Source organism: Nannospalax galili, unplaced genomic scaffold (genome assembly GCF_000622305.1).
Source record: "Nannospalax galili isolate Female #2095 unplaced genomic scaffold, S.galili_v1.0 scaffold186, whole genome shotgun sequence".
NCBI classification, from domain to species: Eukaryota; Metazoa; Chordata; class Mammalia; order Rodentia; family Spalacidae; genus Nannospalax; species Nannospalax galili.
This window is the reverse complement of record NW_008358774.1, coordinates 4,569,741-4,587,345: the sequence shown is the minus strand read 5'-3', so window position 1 is coordinate 4,587,345 and position 17,605 is coordinate 4,569,741. Positions and strand designations below refer to the sequence as shown.

Below are 17,605 nucleotides of genomic sequence, written 5' to 3'. Positions count from 1 at the left end.
CCACACGTAACTTTTTTTGTGTGTATGGTGGTGGTGCTGAGATTGAACCTAGGGCCTCACATACATACACATCCTCTACCACCGAGCTACACCCCACCCCTATATTTTATATAAAGAGCTTTACAGAAATGGGTGATGAAAATGTAAACCAATCAGAACACCAACCTATGGAAAACAAATAAGAGTATTAACTCTAAGATTTACATATCTGTACCCTCCCCCCATTTAAATGGCTGTTAAATAGAGATTTCAGTATTCCTTTGCTACTGTTCAGAGATGTGGGTAACAGTGTAATCTTTGAAATCATACCCCATTCATTCAATAGCTTTACACTAGAGGCCTGCTATCCACCAGGCACTACTGTAGGAACAGAAAATACAGCAGTAAAGAGAAATGCTAGGGGATTGGAGAGATGGCTCAGAAGACCTGAGTTTGGTTCCCAGCACCCATGTTGGGCAGCTCACAACCACCTGTTATTCCAGGTCCAGGAGATCCAGTAGACTTCACAGGCACCTTACACTCATCTATACAGACCCACATGCATACATACATAATTTAAAAAAATAATTCTTTTTCTTAAAAAAGAGAGATTGCTGGTGTTATAGAGCTGCTTCCATTTTGTAGAAGACAGATAATAAACTATAGTGTAATAATAAGTAAACAGTATGGTAGAAAGTAACATGTTTTGATTAATTTGTTTTAAAGGCAGGACAAAGGGAACCAGGAGGGCCAGGGAGGCTGCCGTGGTAAATAAAATGCTCATGGTATGTCTCACTGTTGAAGAGGTGATATCTGAGTTAAGAATTGAATGCAGCAGGTAGCTTTGAAAAGTGTTACCTGCAGAAACAGCACATGTGCAAAGGCCCTGCAGTGGGACCTTGGCTAGTGCCATGAAGAAATGCAGGCAGGTATGTGCTTCTGGTGCGGTGTGGAGTATGCAAGAAGAGAAGGGATGAAGTAGGGTCTGAACATCAAGTCAAGCCTTGTCCAGTGTTAAGAGCTTTGGCTTTGTTTACTCTGAACAACAGCCACTGAGGGCCCAGACTGATGTTTTCAAAAGGTCTGAACACTTGGCTACAGTGTTTAGGACAGACAGGAGGGGACAAACGTGGAAGTGGAGAAGAGGAGAATGCTGAGGTGAGGCAGTCATGAGTGGAAGCTGTAGCAGTGGGGCAGGGTGAGGACAGACCCACTCTGGGACACATTTAGAAGCTAGAACAGACAGGTTTCCTTGATGACAGGACTGGAGTGTGAGAAAAGGTGCCAGTGAGAACTCTAAGTCTAGAGTGGCTCCCAAGGAAGACAGGGAAGCGTGTGGGTGGAACAGGTTTGGGGAGATGATAATTCCATTTTGCATGTTAAGTCTAGTTCAAACCTTAGATGTATTACTAACCAGCTCTGTGACCTTGGGCAAGTTATTTAAACTCTTTGAACCTTAATTTTCTCACCATAAACTAGGATAATGATGCCTAATGTTTAGGGCTGACGTACAAATTTCAGTATGTATAAATCACTAAGCACAGAGCAAAGTATACCGTAAGCGCTCTGTAAATGATGGCCACCCCTGCCTTCCCCTCACCAAAATCAACAAGAGGTGAAACATTTCAAGGTCTTTCAGCTGCATTCACCAGAGGTGATGAAGCACCTTGATCCTTAGAGCACCAAGTTAGTGCTGCAGGCTTAGCACGTGGCGAGGAACAAGGCCTGAATCTCATGGCCCCCAGCTCAGCACCGGAGGGAGATCTGAGCTCATTAGCCACATGTGTCACCTTCAGTTACAGGCAAGGAGCCCAAGGAAGACTCCTTTCCTACAATACCTCTGGGGTTTAAAAAGAAGTTTTCAAGATTAGCAGACACTATTAAATCAACATCCTGCCCCAAAATAAGTGTGTGAAAGTAGGGATTATCTTCTCAGAAGTTACTGAATCTTGGCAGCATCTAAAACATCTCTTGCCAAATTGAGAGAGTATGAGGAAAGAAATGAAGACATTGAGAGTTACTAGTAGGGTTGAATTTATTTTTAAAAAGACACTCCGTAAATATGAGTAATTCTGTGCCTGAAATACCCACTGCCTTCTTGTGGGAAGAATCTGAGGAGAAGACAGGGAACTTCTCTCCTTCCCTGCCTCTCAGGCTGTCAGCAGTGGGGCAAGGTGGAGAGGGAGGTGGATTGAAGTCTAAAGATGAATGACAAGACTGAAGGCCTGAGTCCCATCATGCACAGATTACCACGAGCACTGAAGACATCTCTTTTCTCTCAGTCAATTCCCTTACTGCAAAACGGAGGCACTTCCACACAGAGGATTCACAAACCAAACCATTAAGCCAAAGATTGGTTGCTGTCCCTTTTTCCCTAAGAAATTTCTCTCTCTCTCTTCTCTCCTCTCTCTCCCCTCTCCCCTCTCCTTCTCCCTCTCTCTCTCTCTCTCTCTTCCCTAAGAATCAGAATAATGAAGTGATAAGGGCATGGACCAGATACCAGGTTTGCAGGCCCAGATGCCTCCCTCGCTCCCTGTATCTGATGAGCAGTCATTCATCTCTTGGCTTCATCTCTTGGTTTCCTCTTGGCTGCCTTCACCTTTTTGGAAATCACTGTCTCTGCCCTCTCAAGATTTTACACTAGAGGCATCTCAGACACTGCCTTGCCTAATTTCTCAGGAAAGCTTTCTCTCCAACCCCTTTCTGAGTAGATGAGTCACTTCCCCTTTCTGAATTGAAATCTTACGGTTATTTATACTGTGGAGTAGGGAAATTGATTCCAGGGAGAAAATAGACTAGGAAAGAGGGAATTCAGAACCCAAATAGGAAGTGATTTGGGTATGACTAAGAATCAGAGAGGTTGGGCTAGGAAATGTTTTTAAAAAGAAGTCTTAGAAAAACACAGCAGACAGTAGCATGGATATCAGAGTATAAGGGCTCTAGTGGGGGGAGGCAGGCTATGGGAGGGTACCATCTGGGAAGTGCGTGTATAGTTGAATAAGATGGTTTGGGATGTTCTGTGTGATATACACATATACACACACAAAATCAACAAATTTTTAAAAATGTATGCTCCCAGACAGTAACCCAGCATAGAACTGGGAAAATGAACAGCAGACCCCAATCTTATCTAAAAGAATGTTGGCACCTGATTGCTGCTAGTTGACGAAGAGATGATCTTCCTAAAACAAGGATCTCTAGATAGGCTGACTAGACTCAGCGGATGGACTAGCACTGGGGAACGGCTGGGGGCACTGATAACACAGTGGACAGTAACAGGGATGACAGTATATGAGCTCCAGTGGGGGTGGTATATGGGAGGGTGCCATTTGGGATGTGGGTATAAAGATGAGTAAGATTGTTTGGGATGTTCTCTATGAAATACACACAAAAATCAATAAATAAAAAGTTTTTTGAGGAAGAAGCATAAAAAGTTTCTTCATGTTAATTAGTAGGTGTGAAAAACATTACCATTGAAATAAATCTACCTGATAACTTTATATCCATGCTCAGGTGCCAAGGATCTCAGAAAGTAACAAAATGTGACTAGTAATAATCAGATATATAGAGATTAGAAATGCATGTGCAAACATCTTAATGTCAATTGCATTAAAAATGAATTTTTCTGTATGAAACTATCTTTTAATAATGAAATGTAGATCTTTTTTAAATGTTAAAACCTTATTTAGTTTTATGTTTTATAGGGTTTATACTGAGTACAATAGTGTATAACTATTCATTCAACACTGTAAACCTGAAAATTATAGCCAATTTTGAAAGAGATGCATCTTAGCTCTGGAAATTGTTGTTGAAGATATCAATGCTGTTGTAATGAAATGCTTCTTCTAAGTATGTGGTTATTAAATAAATAATTTTTTAAAAAAGAAGTCTTAGAAGCCAGCCAGGAGGAAAAAAAGGGCGAGAAACAAAAAGAAGTTGAGAGCTAAAAGTAATCTTCAGTGGCGTTAAGCAGGAGACTTAGCAAATCACATAAATCCAAGACAAGAAGGCAGATCAAACCCTGTAGAACGTTTTTCAGAGAGCATTAAGCAACTCCAGCACTGACATGTGTGAGAACACTGACTCAAGTTTATCTCTCACCTCATGCTCACACTTAGCAATTACTTCTTTAATTATATTAGATTTGTATCATTACTATACAAACATACCAGTAAAAGTTTCAGTACATGGGTTTATGCCAGCAAGCCTCTTTGATGTCCCGAAGTCAGAGATCTTGAGAACACCGCTGTAGGTATTAATCAATACATTGTCACCCTAGGGACAGAATACATCAGTCAAAATGTTATCTTCCTACAGATGCTGTTTGTGGTTGACTTGTTAAGTCCAGTTTAAAAAAAAAAAAAGGCCTTAGAACAAGAATAATGACATTCGTTGTTCTTAATTCTGTGTTAATAGTTCATATCAACAGAGAATTCTTTTCTTTTCAATACAGAATTCTTCATAGAATTTTTTGTTTATATATTATCAATTATTCAGAAATCGCTACTCAGATCACAAGGTTCCAAGAGGAAAGCTCAGTGCAGTTACACATAGCCCTGGCGACCTGTGTCCAATACCTACATAAATCATTCATTTAGTAAATTTCCCAGTTACTTTATTTTCTTTTCTATGTTGTTTTCTTACTTTCCTTGGCCTATTTAGAGATATCAGAGATAAAAGGTCATTTTATCATTTTCTTTGATTTAACCTCAAGGTTTTAAGCCACTAAGTAAGGCAGTTATCTTTAGGAATAAACTCTTACACCTACGAGGGAGAAAGCATCAGTTCCTTTAAAAGAAGGTTAACACCTTCAAAGCTGTCCTTTCTGTTTCAGCTACAACTCCTGAAGATACTTAGGAAGAACCAGCCAAGGGTCACACACAGTCTCTTTGACTCATTCTTTTAGGCAACTGGAATAAACTTTGCTCATTGTAACACTAAACTCTCTGTCTACCCGTGTTACATTTGCCATGTTTCCTTTTGAACATGTACATTATGACAAACTGAGTCTGCTCTCTTTTACCTGTAAACATCTGATCTCTGACTTTAAACTGAATGTGTGTGTACCTTACATCAAGCATGCTCAGGTATGTGCTTGCCTCTCCGGGTATTTCACAGTATGAGTATAGATGGACAGGCTCTCCTAGAAAATACTTCTTGCTCTTCTTTTTCAGGGGTGGCATCCCTTTACTACAAGTAATAAACCGTTTCTTGCTTGCTCTAAGCAATAACATTCCCCCCAGTTTTATAAAAGATAAAACTCTTTACCTCCTGGTTGTGTTCTTTGACTTTGTGCTCATCAAGAATGAGTTTACCCTGTTTGGTTACCAAATGAATGTACTTTAAATAATCCAGGCTTTGTCAAAAAGTTTGTTAGTTTTCAATTTTATTTCTAAACAGAAGCTAATGTTTTTCTTTGAGAAATTTGTACAAGTTATAATTTTGGTCCAATGTATAAATATGTGATACTTGTAAGAAACAGGGATGCTTATTTTTCTCCTATGCATTCATCTGTTTATTAAATACATATTTATAAGTAGCTATTATGGGCAAGGATACAAATACTAACTGGCCTGTCAGCTCCTTAGAAAAAGAGACCACGTCCTGGTTAGCTTTATAGTAGTGCACGCTACCCCACAGCACTCTTAGGAAACACCACAGAGTGGGAGCAAAATCTGTTGGACTTAATATGGTTTAGGAGGTTCTTCCTTGCATAGAACACATAAAATATGAACATAATAACTAATTCGGAGTGGCTCAACATCTGACAGTTCCACTATTTCTAGGACTTATTCACCTCTCAAAATTAACACTTATAAGACAAAGGACTCCATGAGGATGAATCCTGGTGCATCCTACCTTTATATCCCGGTGAACTATCTGATTGTCATGGAGGTATTTTAATCCCTCCAGTATTTGCTTTGTATAAAAGCCAATTGTCTGCTCATTGTCTTTCAATGGGCCCCATTTGGAACGAAGCAGAGCAGAAAGACTTCCTGTAGAGTAAAAGAAACGGTGGATCAAATCTCACTCACATGAGCTCTTTGAAGCATATTAATAAGGTGACACTACATTAAGCCAACACTCATTGGTTCTTCTCAGTAACCCAGTACTAATTACCTGGGTTCAAACATGAATGTGAAAATACCCCTATTTTGAAGATGGTCACTATCAATACAGTCTAAGTGAAAGGATGATTGATTGCTAACCTTAATCCAAATCATGATGATTGATACTAAAATGATATCAAATTTTACTTTCTCCTAACAAGCGTCAAGGTAACGTCACCTAACTTTTCTTTCCGCATAGACAAATTAAGGAAATTAAGACCTATGCTCTAGCAAATCCCATTTAATTTAGCTCTTCTTCCAGGGCTTAGAAATCGACATTTTTGAAAGTAAGAAAAGTATCTCTTACCCCCTGGAACTTGCTCCATGAAGATTTTAATGAAGCCGTTCTCACTGAAAGAGCCCAGATACTGGACAATGTTTTTGTGCTTCAGATGCTTATGCAGGGCTATTTCTTCATGCAGAGGCTGTGAGTACCTGAAGACACACAGATGTCAATGAACCAAGTATCCAGCCAGACTCCAGTGTATATGTGTAATCAACACACACTGAAAATGTCACCTGCACATGTGCCCATTAATAAAATCAAATGGCCATCTAAGGCCTTTATTTCTCATAAATTCTGTGAAGCTGTAGGTAGAGTAGGATAAGGAGAAAGGTGTCAGCCACTGTCCAAAGTTCCCTGAATATATTAACTCACAAGTAAATGGAAAGTTACTGTTAGGGATGGATATGTCACAGATAAGGAAATTAATTCACAGAAAAGATGGCTGCGGTGCCCAAGATGACAAAGCTAGTGACAGAATTAAGATGCCAACCGAGGAGATTAGAAATCATCACACAGCTTACTGTGCACATTAACAAGGCATCCTGTTCCATCTGCCTGGTCAACATAACTTATTCTAGGAGGCTCTTGGCCAGGAAGACAATTCCCAGTTCCTTAATGTTCAACAGCCTCCCCAAAGGCTCATCGACTATTCCAAATCTCTTTGAGTCAATTGATTCAAAATCCTTACCTTGCTAGGTCCACTAAGCTTATCATATTACTTTTGTCTATCCCTAAATAAGCCTCCAGAATGAAGGACCAGTTATAAACAAGAATTAAAAATTACCTGCTTAGTGTATGCTACTGTATCAGATTCTGAAGGTATCATATTTCTGAAACAGCATAGCTGTTTGATGGCCATATGAAGTACTGTAAAGCTTATAGACTCTTAAGAATTCTAATATCAATGGGGTGCTTATGGAATTATTGTATAGCTTATTGAAGAACAAAATGTCAACAAATTAATTTTTAAAGATTTAATTGGCTTTTATTGGTGACTCATGAACTATGCAGCATCTAGCGCAAACAGACAGGAGCTATGGGGACACGGCAGAACAGCTGGGGTTTGTAAAGCCACTTAAGCAGGAATGAGAAAACAATATGGGGCAAATAGCATTGGCTGGATTTGGGTTATTATTCATGCATGGGTTAACACAGAGATTTCCTTTTTCTGGCAGCATAGAGGATTGGCTGGGCTCCTTTAACTGAGTGCTGCAAATCTGGGTGCTTTTTTTTTTTTCTGGAAAAACTGGCCTGTTTGGGAATTTGACTGCCATCTCTCTCTTGGTTGGGGAAGGGGGAGGGCAGATCTTACAAATAAACAGCTTAGGTATTAGTGACATAAAAACCTAAGCACGAGTGACTCCATATTGCAGTCAAGTGTAGGAGGCCAGTCTAAATCAATGGCTTTCCATAAACTTTATTTACTAAGCTAAATATGGTAGGATGTCAGCAACCATAAACAGAGACTCAATGCTATTTCCTAATGTATATATACATATAAGGATGCGCATGCACACTCTTACATGATGGAGGCTACAGGTATGAAGGACTCTATGCTACAGCCTCTGAGATGTCCACCTGATGCCTCCCACTTGTTTCAAACACACACTTAAGGAATGTTTGGATCTCTAATGACAAATCCACCTATACAGACTGGATCTTTTTGAAAGGGCAATGACAAACACTAAGATTTAATGTTGAATAATACTATTTCATGAAGCTTTGCAAGATAAATTCTGAGGCTAAAGCACTTAGCAGTGTATAAAAATCTAAATTCATTTAATTCAAATAAACTTTTGTAATGTGTTAAATATTACTCAGAAAACCAGCAATAAACAAAGGGAAAACCCTTCCATTTCAGATATATTAGTCATTTTTTCTTTAGAAATGCCTTAGGAATTAAAAAGGGCTGGTATGAAGTGATTTCTGTAACAGTGTTATCAGCTAGAGACAACAACCGAGCTAAGGGTAAGTATTCTTCTCCAACATGGAAATGTTACAAATTCCCATCAAATTTTACAAGTGTAAGTGCCAAGCACTAAATGAGGATAAAGTGATAATTTGTTAAGTCAAGAAGCTAGGCTCCTCTAGGGGAATTATAATAATATCATATTTCTTTTCAACCAGTTACAATATAATGGAAAGACAAAGTGGTATCATCAGAAATACTTACATTGACTTAGCTTTAAAAAAGTTACTTATAAATTTCTCCAGACTCACTCCCTACAAGTCACTAGTAGCAAAGAGAAAATGACTTTTTTTTTTTTTTTTTTTTTTGAGACAGTCTCAATATAAGGCCCAGACTGGCTGGGCTCAAACAGCAGGATCCTACTGCTTCAGCTTCTGACTGCTGGGATTATAGGTGTTCGCCACCACACCTGGCCAGTTTCCAACTTTAATGAGCATTTCCTTGTCCTGTATGGCCTCTTAAAGAATATCTATGTCCAGGTCCATGCTAGGGCTTTTGGAGATGAGCTTGAGCATCTGCATTTTAAAAGCTCCCCAGTGAACTCTTATACACAGCAGCTAGATAGGGAATATTAACAGAAATTAATAGCTCAGGAGTGTTTAGAATGTTAGAGAAAGCCAGTCTGTGATTAGCAACTAGCTAGGGATACATTTAGGAAAACGCTGTTAGATCCACAACTTCTCTCTCAAAATCAACTCTGACTCACTAGCGAAGTATATTTAGAAGGTAAAGGAAATACAGAAAGGTCTAGGTTTGTTTGTTTGGTGTGAAGTCAAGGCCTCGCACAGGCCTCGCACATACCTCAGTACTAAGCTATAACCCCCAATCACCAGAAGAAACTGGCTGCTGTCATAATCATTCTTTGCTGATAGCAATTCAGCATATTCCCTCACACATCGTTCACATTCACTAGAGTACTTTAGTAATCCTGCTTGGTGGCTGCTGTCTTTCCCAGCGGAGCATCCAGACCTCTCCAGGGCGTGTGGGTAGAAATACCTGTTTGCTGTGTCTTCATAGCAAGTGTTAGAAGCTTCTCTGTAATCCTGCTGCACTGTTAACATGAATCACCTGAATCACCTATTCAAGGTAAAGGCCTGCCATGTATGCATTTTCAAACAACACACATAACCAACTGCACCGTTAGGAACAGGAACCAAGAACATTTTGCTGATGTTGGTATGCCTTATGAGTGCATGATGGTATTGAATAAACCTAATCTTCAAGGCAATTTTAAAAGTAGTTATCAATAAATTCTGTATGATTAGAAAAAAAGTGGTTGTCTTTCAAGTGCATATTTAAATTCATCTGGAGAGGGAAGAGAAAGGGATGTACTAATGATTATTGTGGTGATTTGACAGTGACAACTTATTTCACTTTTGTATTATTTCAAAGTCTGCCCCATGTATCCACTTACTTAATAATGTGTAGGAATATTTAATTAAAGTTTAACACGTCAAGTTTATATAACCACACCAAGTATGTAAGAATAGTTTCTACCACTGTTTCTATTAAAATATGACACTTTGGGGGCTGGAATTAGATGCGGACACTAAGAAGGAGTTCGGGTGAGAGGTCTGAAGGCTTAGACTGGAATTGTAGTGGGGAGACTGGCAAGAGCAGAAAGACTCAAAATGTTTTAGTGATTGTGCCAAGTGACATGGCTCCTAGTGGGGTAGAAGTGGATTGTGAAAGAGAGGACTCCAGTGAATCCTGGTTTTGCCTGAAACAGCTGGATGGATGGGGTACCATCACCTGTCACAGGGAGAGAACACCTAAGGCTGAAAATCTATGGTTCCATTTTGGAAACACCTGAAGATGCTTGTGATTTACAAATGGCACTGTTAGGCAGGTGGGTAACCCAGGGAGTTGGGGGGAGGGAGTATCTTTTCTAAAGGAGGCTGACCATGTGATCCTATCATCATGGCCACCCAAGTGTGGTCCTGAGGGAAGCCAAAATAAGCTCATGATAAGCCTGTCATTAAAATCTAGCCAAGCAAGGGTAATAAGTAATTCATTTCTCTCTTTCAGAATTTGAATACACAGTGTGTGGAAAATGTACATTTGATTGCAGAAGTGCTGTCAGAGTGAAGACCTAAGACAAACCATGAGTCAGGAATATCATGAGGTTGAGATGAATTACTAGTTTCAGAAACAAAGCCTGAGGCAACACTCCAGGGCAAGAAAATGATGTTTATCAGAGCTGCTTAGCTCCCCAAGGGGCTCTTTTGTACCTACAAATGATGCTATTTTCTGCCTGAAACTATAATGTGTAGTTGGAAGCACTTCTTCAAACAGTCCTTCTGTCCCTTCCCACTTTTCCTTCTGGCAGTCTCCTGACATGTGTGTATTTTGTAGCGGTCTCACAACTCTTATTCTCTACCGCATTCCTTTTCAGTCTTTTTCATTCATGGGTTTTCAGTTTCAGAATTTCCTCTTGACAGATCCTGAAGCTCAGAGACACCTCCCTCAGCTATGTCCTGTCCATTAAAAAAAAAGCTATCACAGGCATTCTTCATTTCTGTCACAGTGTTTCTGATCTCTAGAAGTTCTTCCTAAATTCTTTCTTAGGATTTCCACTTCTGATCATATGTTCCCAGATTCTGTACTTTGGCCATTAGCATATTAATTACATTAATTACAGCTGCTTTAAATTCTTAGTCTGCTAACTCCGACATGCCTGCCATACCTGGCTCTGGCTCTGCTACTTGTTAGCTTTCTTCAAATTATGTTTTTGTCATTTAGAATGCCTTAAGATGTTTTTTGGAAGGTTGATGTGATATGCTGGGTAAAAGAATCACAGTAAACAAGCCTTTAGTAATGTGATGGTGGGTTGTGGAGGAGAGTCTCTTTCTAGTCCTGGGATTATGCCTCAGTCTTTGAGACTGTGTCCCTGGGTGGCTGTGACTTCCAAAATTCTTCTTAGCATTCCTCTTCAGAGGAACAGACTATTGGGCTAGAGTCTACCAGGTTCCTTCCCCTCATCTGGGAAGGCTCAGGCAGTTTCTTCTGAGAACAAGCCTTGATGAAAAGAATACAATACTCTGATGTATTTTAAAATGTTTCCTTTCCATGCCACAAATACAGATTTTTCTCTTATATTCACAGTGAGGGCATGTCACAACTTCAGAAAGCGAAACTCACAGAAGTGTGGGGGTTGTCCACAAGTGGGTCCCTGTGGGTTAAGGGTGGGTTAAGGGAATTCTTAACCTCAGACTTGTCCACACTGCTTTCCACAGAAGTTTCTGCTCCAGTGAATTGCGACTGTCTATATTTGCCTATCTGCCTTTCCAGTTTAGGGAGCAATCTCCTAGTATCATTGATGGAACCAAAAAGACCAGTTTAATTTTCAATGTGTTCAGTGATCTACTTGTTAGAGGAGAATGATGATGAAGCACCTTACATGACGGACTGGAAACTACGGAGACAATCCTTATTCTCCTTCTATCTCTGTAATAAGCCACCTTTATCCAACAAGACCCAACATACTGAGGGCTATTCTCTTCTCCAGTCTTTGAAAGCCCTCTCTTCCCTGACTGGAGTTCCCCACTTCCATTCCACCCCTAGGTAAGTCTTGCACTTGAGTCACTAAACAGTGTACTGACAAACCTGACATGGAATTAACACAATGGAGTTTCCAGACAGTTTCATTAATTAGAGTATCTCCACATATTTTCTACCACACTATTAACAACCTAAAGCACTTTAGAATAGAGCTTTTATTAACCACAAAGACCATACCTGCTATCTCTCTCCGGGATTTCCTTAACAGCAATTCGGACCTGGTTGCTTAGGTCTCGACCTGCATAGACTATCCCATAAGTGCCTTTTCCTAGAACGACTCTATCACCATTTTCATCATATTCGTAGTCATACTAAAAAAAGGGGGGGGAGAACATTGAAACATTAGTTGCAAGTGACATTTAAAATACCATTTTTTTTGTTGCTCTAGCTTTTTTGTTTGAGACAGGGTCTTGCTATATAGCCCAAGTTGGCCTTGAAAGTACCCTCCTCCTGCCTCTACCTCCCAAGTGCTGGGATTATAGGCATGCACTCTAGAACCAGCAAACACCAGTTCTTTTTAATAACATATTTTTTATCAATAGCTTTAACAAGTGAAATAATAAGTTGAAGTTCTTAGGGGAACAAGACAGAGTAATGGAATACAGATGTCAGGAAAGCAAAAAGGAGAACATTTGTGTGGTGGGGGAAGGAGAGAACAGTGAACAAAGTGAACTCATAATTACCCTGCCTCCACCTCCAGACTGTTGGGATTACAGGCACATAGCACCATACCTGGCTAATTCTAGCAGACACATTTAGAGACTCTAATGGCACAGAAACTGTAAAATATGTACATAAATATATAAAATAAGAAAAATTTTAAAATAATGATATACAAGGCCAGAGAGCTGAAACAATTAAATGCAACTTCCAGAAATTGAGTCCTAAATAGGATAAAAATAAATTCACACTCAGATATGATATAGGGAAAAGATAAATACCAAATTAATTCTAAAGAGAAGCATGGGGTTGAGGGGTGCTGGAGAGATAGCTCAGTGGTTAAGAACAGATACTACTCTTGCAGAGGATCTGAATTTGGTTCCCAGCACCCATGTCGGGTGGCTTACAACTACCTGTAACTCCAGCACCAGGGAATCTGGTGCCTCTGACCAGAGTCTGAGGGTACCTACATTCATGTGCACATACCTACACACAGACACACATAGTCATAATTAAAAATAAATCTTAGAAAAAGAAGCATGGGGTCAACAAGATGGCTCAGCTAGTAAAAGTGCTTGCAGCACAAGCCTAATGACCTGAGGTTCTGGTACCTACACGGTGGAAGTAGAGAACTGACTCCCCTAAGTCGCTCTTTGATCTCCACAGGTGTGCTATGGGATACACTCTTGGGCACACAAATACACACACACACACACACACACACACAGAGCAAACAAACAAATAAACAAAGAAATAAATGTTTTAAAAACTGGATGGAGCACTTCTTTAATTTTAAACTTGGGAGGTATATCAGGAATTGAAGGTCATCCTCAGACACACAGAGCATTCAAGGTCATGAGCTACATGAGGTCCTGTCTCAAAAAACACAACCAAACCCCACATGTAATAAATAAATGGAAGCAGAAATAAAAAGAACAAACCACCAATACAAGATAATAATCAGATTCTCTGGGGGACAATAGGGCATATTGGCACCAGCTCCAGATTATGTTGCCAACAGGTTTTGAAGCCACAGTTGAAGGCAGTTAGGCTGTGTATCTCTTGGAGAAATCACTATGCTAGGGGGAAAGTGGATACAAGCCTCTCTGTCTCTCAGGACAGAGATCTACCTCTGGAGAGGAAATGTGGGTTTGCTTGATGGCAACATTGAACATCCACTGTGAGATACCTACAGGTACATTAAGGGAGCTCTCCTATGGTAGGTGCCTAATATAAGGATGAAGGAGGGTCTGTTCAGAGCAGATAACCAGGAAGGTCTTCTTCAAAGAAGGGGATGTAGGATTGGGGTGGGGCATGAAAGAAGCAGCAGAGATTACCTAGCAATTTGCCCAGATGTGGGACATGAAACTGGGATCCTATAAGGATGCAGTAAGAATAGGTCAAGAATACCACCCAAAAGAGTCCAAATAGCCACACCCAATTCCTGTGGTCCAGACCTTGGCAGTGCTGTGCTGTGTTGGCTGGAATCCCATTAGCAGGGACAAAGAAGCTCAACTTTGCCAATGTCTCTTTCAAAGAAACAGAAACCTATAGCTCAGACTGAGAATCATCACCACCTTATATTATTATAGTACTTCAAAATTTAAAAAGAAAAAAAATCCACTTTCAATCACCTATCTTCTCTGACAGTCATAGAAGCCCAAGCCTCAGTAAAAAAGTCTTATGGTTACTATCAGTTTACAAATGATCAGAAGTATGTTTTCCAGTGAAAACATCAGAGCTGTAGTTTAAGACCAGACCCTTATATTTAAGAATTTGTGATCTTCTCATTATCCATGTTATATAGGAAATTCTATTACCATATAACTTTAAAAAATGAGTATTAATTTTTTTTCCAAACACCAGGATCATAAAGATGTTCCAGTGTATTGTCAACATTCACTTTTCTCATATCTGGTAACAATCGCCCTCACAGACTCCAATCTTTCCTTCCTTACTCCCTACATCAAATCCATTGACAAATGCTTTGTACAGTCTCAGAGATCCATGTTACATCTTTTTCCTTTGTGCTAATGCCTCAGATTAACACTTATTCCGGTCCCTATGTATCTCCCTTGTGCCCTCCTTTCTTGTTGTTCCATTCTCCAATAAGTTTCCTCCAGACTACTGACAATAAACTTTGCAACATCGGAAGTTCCAAAGTGACCCTCGATTTTTATTACCACCACCTCTGATTTCTTGGCTCTCTGATGCTTTCAAGATGAAATCCAAACTCCTCAGCCCAGCATGAGTGCCCTTCAGGCCTGCTGTTGCCTGCTTCTCACATTTTTCCCTCAATTTCTTCCTGTGGGGAAGACTCCAGAGCTTCTGAGCCCCGCCCAGTTGCTCTGAAATTCTACCTCATGCTGTAGAAAAAAGCTCCAGAAAGCTTTCTTGGACTGCCCACCTCTCAAGATAGCCTGCTGTGCTTCCAAGACCTTCTGCTCACCTTGTGGTCAATACTGTCACTGTTTAGTGTGCTGGGGATTGAACCCAGGACATGGTGCGTGTGAGACAGACACTCTACCATAGAGCTACACCCTGAGCCCTTCCATTCACCTTATGCAGCCTAGCACTTGTTTGCCCACTTGTTTGCCTCACAATCTGGAGAACAAAGACTTCATCTCTGATTGCTCATCCCTCATCTTGGCATTATTTAGCTGGCAGTGAATGCTCAGAAATTGTCTTCTTAATTAATCAAGTTATAGAAAATGTAGTAAGAATTTTTTAAGTGTGTAACAAAGTAAATCATTTATGGTCATTATCAGGTCTGGAGGTAGAGGCAAGAGAGTCAGAAGTTCAAGGCCAGCCTCGGTTATATAGCAAGTTTGAAGCCAACCTGAGCTATAGAAGACTGTCTTGAAAAATGTTAGAATCAGTATTAGTTTAGTTTTGGTTGAAAGCATGCTTTCCACAGGGATATTTATTCAGTATAGTGAAGAACACATAAGCCTGATCGGGCTGTGCAGATATAGTTGCCCCTAGGAATCTAAGAGTTCTAGACTATTTTGTTAAATTATGTATTAGGTATAGATGTTGACTCCTATTGAACAAAGCAATCACAAATAAAAATCAAAAGAGCTTTTAATAAAACCAGCATACTTCAAACAAAACCATGGCAATGACAATTATTGCTTTGATGCTTTTATATTACTGATTTCTCTATTCTTAAAAAAAAAGATATAAATTGAAAAGGCAGCCTTGAAAGGAAGGTGAGACCGGAAGCTGGTTGTTCTATGAAGATAGAGAATTATATATGTGATGGACAGATAAATGAGCACAGAAAGGGAGCTGAATGCCCACGAAGGCAGGGGCTGGTAGATGACAAACAATGGGAAAGAAAAAAGGAGGTGGGAGAGGAAAGTCTTTGAAAAATAGCGTGATTACACTACTTACATGTTTTGTATTCTATTTCTATGGCAATAGGTTAGCAAGTCATGTTGTTGCTAAGGGAGACAACAGCTGCATTTCCAAGCAGTAATGGGAATACTTCTAGAATCATCCTTTTTTCATTGCCTGTCCAGATACATCTAAAATGGGTCTGGAAAGGGAACTGGCATGGGAGGATGTGTTTGACAAGGCCAGACAACACAGTGGTGACTCACCGAGTCCCCACACTAGCAAGGGACCTCAGCGAAAGAGCCTCCTTCTAAAAGCCTAGGCACTTCCCTTTGGGACCTAACCACATTGCTCGAGCAGTCACCTCGTGGCTGTTTTATTAGTATTTGGTCTGTATTGCCTCCTTAATAAATCTGAAAAAAGCATTAATAATCATCAATAACAGTAATAGAATGCTATATATAATAGGTCAAATATCTAATGAAATAGATCTTGACTCTTTCAGCTCATTAAACTGTCACCAGCTAAGGAACTGAACTCAGGATCTCTCCTGGGTATTGCTCTGCTCCAGAGCTACATTCCCAGCCCAAGCAGCCACCTCCTTTAAGAATCTTTCTTGCCAGGCATGGTGGTACACATTTTTAATCCCAGCATTGGGAGGCAGAGGCAGGCGGATCTTTCTGAGTTCGAGGCCAGCCTGGTTTACATAGTGAGTTCCAGGCCAGCTGGGGCTACAGGGGACCCTGTCTCAAAGGAAAAAAAAGAATCTTCCTGATCTCCTTGTGTAAAACTTCATACCCCTGACACACTGTAATTTCCTGAATCTCCCTCTGCCTTTGTTTCCTCCTTAACACTGGGCACTAACATTCTTTGTATTTTACGTATTTGTGTTCTCCTTAAATGTTGGCTCAATGAGAGCAGAATCTTTCTGTCTTAGTCTCTGCTAAATCACCAGCATCCACTTCACAGTAGGCAGCCAATATTTTCTTAGTGGATTAGTGAGATCCACTTGGATCCAACAATGTGGATGAAGATTATTTTGGATTGAAAACACCTAAGTAAAGAGCAGCCACAGAATAACAAATACTTGATCTATATTGCTTTTGCTGACATAAAGAAAGTCTCAAAAAACAGCAGTCACAACACTTCCAAAGGGAGATAAAGTACTCTATTTGGATGAGAAATTACACGTATAAAACCACCAAAACTTCAATACTTTTCACTTGTGTTTTTTTTTTTCTTTACTATCTCACCATCCACTTTCCCCTGAAGCCCTAATTCCCCTTCTTATTAAGACGATACATAAAAATTGAACTCCAGCTGTCTGGGGACTCACTTCTTAGTATGCAACTTCTCTTTCATTGACTAACATTAACTTACTGAACAAGCTTCCTGTCTTCTATTAACTTGCCTTTTGCATGCCCCCAAGTACAGAACCTAAGGTAGCAGAAGAAAGCAACCAACAGAATGAATACATGGTAAATTGATCCTGATCGTATACAATATTTTAGCAATACTTGAAGCAATATATTTTTCTTGGATATATAACTGTGGGTGCCTAGCTTCAGATCAGTACAAAAACATAAATAGGATCTTAAAAGAGAAAAACGCAGTTTGTCAGTTGACCATTCTGAACTGATTTAAAGTCTCTGTTTACTACTGTTTATGAGGCAAATTATCAGAAAAGGGAATCATAAGGTC

The 17,605-nt window shown here is 39.9% G+C and overlaps 1 protein-coding gene across 4 annotated transcripts in view; it reads right to left on the bottom strand.

Annotated features, from left to right (window-relative positions):
- The window catches only part of Map3k5 (mitogen-activated protein kinase kinase kinase 5), a 260,949-nt gene that overhangs the window by 50,861 nt on the left and 192,483 nt on the right, over positions 1–17,605 (bottom strand). For all 4 annotated transcript variants that reach the window (XM_008822054.3, XM_029558127.1, XM_029558128.1 and 1 more), the window contains 4 exons: positions 12,083–12,216; positions 6,397–6,524; positions 5,839–5,975; positions 4,149–4,254 (listed from right to left, as the gene is read on the bottom strand). In XM_008822054.3, coding sequence (XP_008820276.1) covers positions 4,149–4,254; positions 5,839–5,975; positions 6,397–6,524; positions 12,083–12,216 — 505 coding nt within the window. The remainder of the gene's footprint in view (positions 1–4,148; positions 4,255–5,838; positions 5,976–6,396; positions 6,525–12,082; positions 12,217–17,605) is intronic.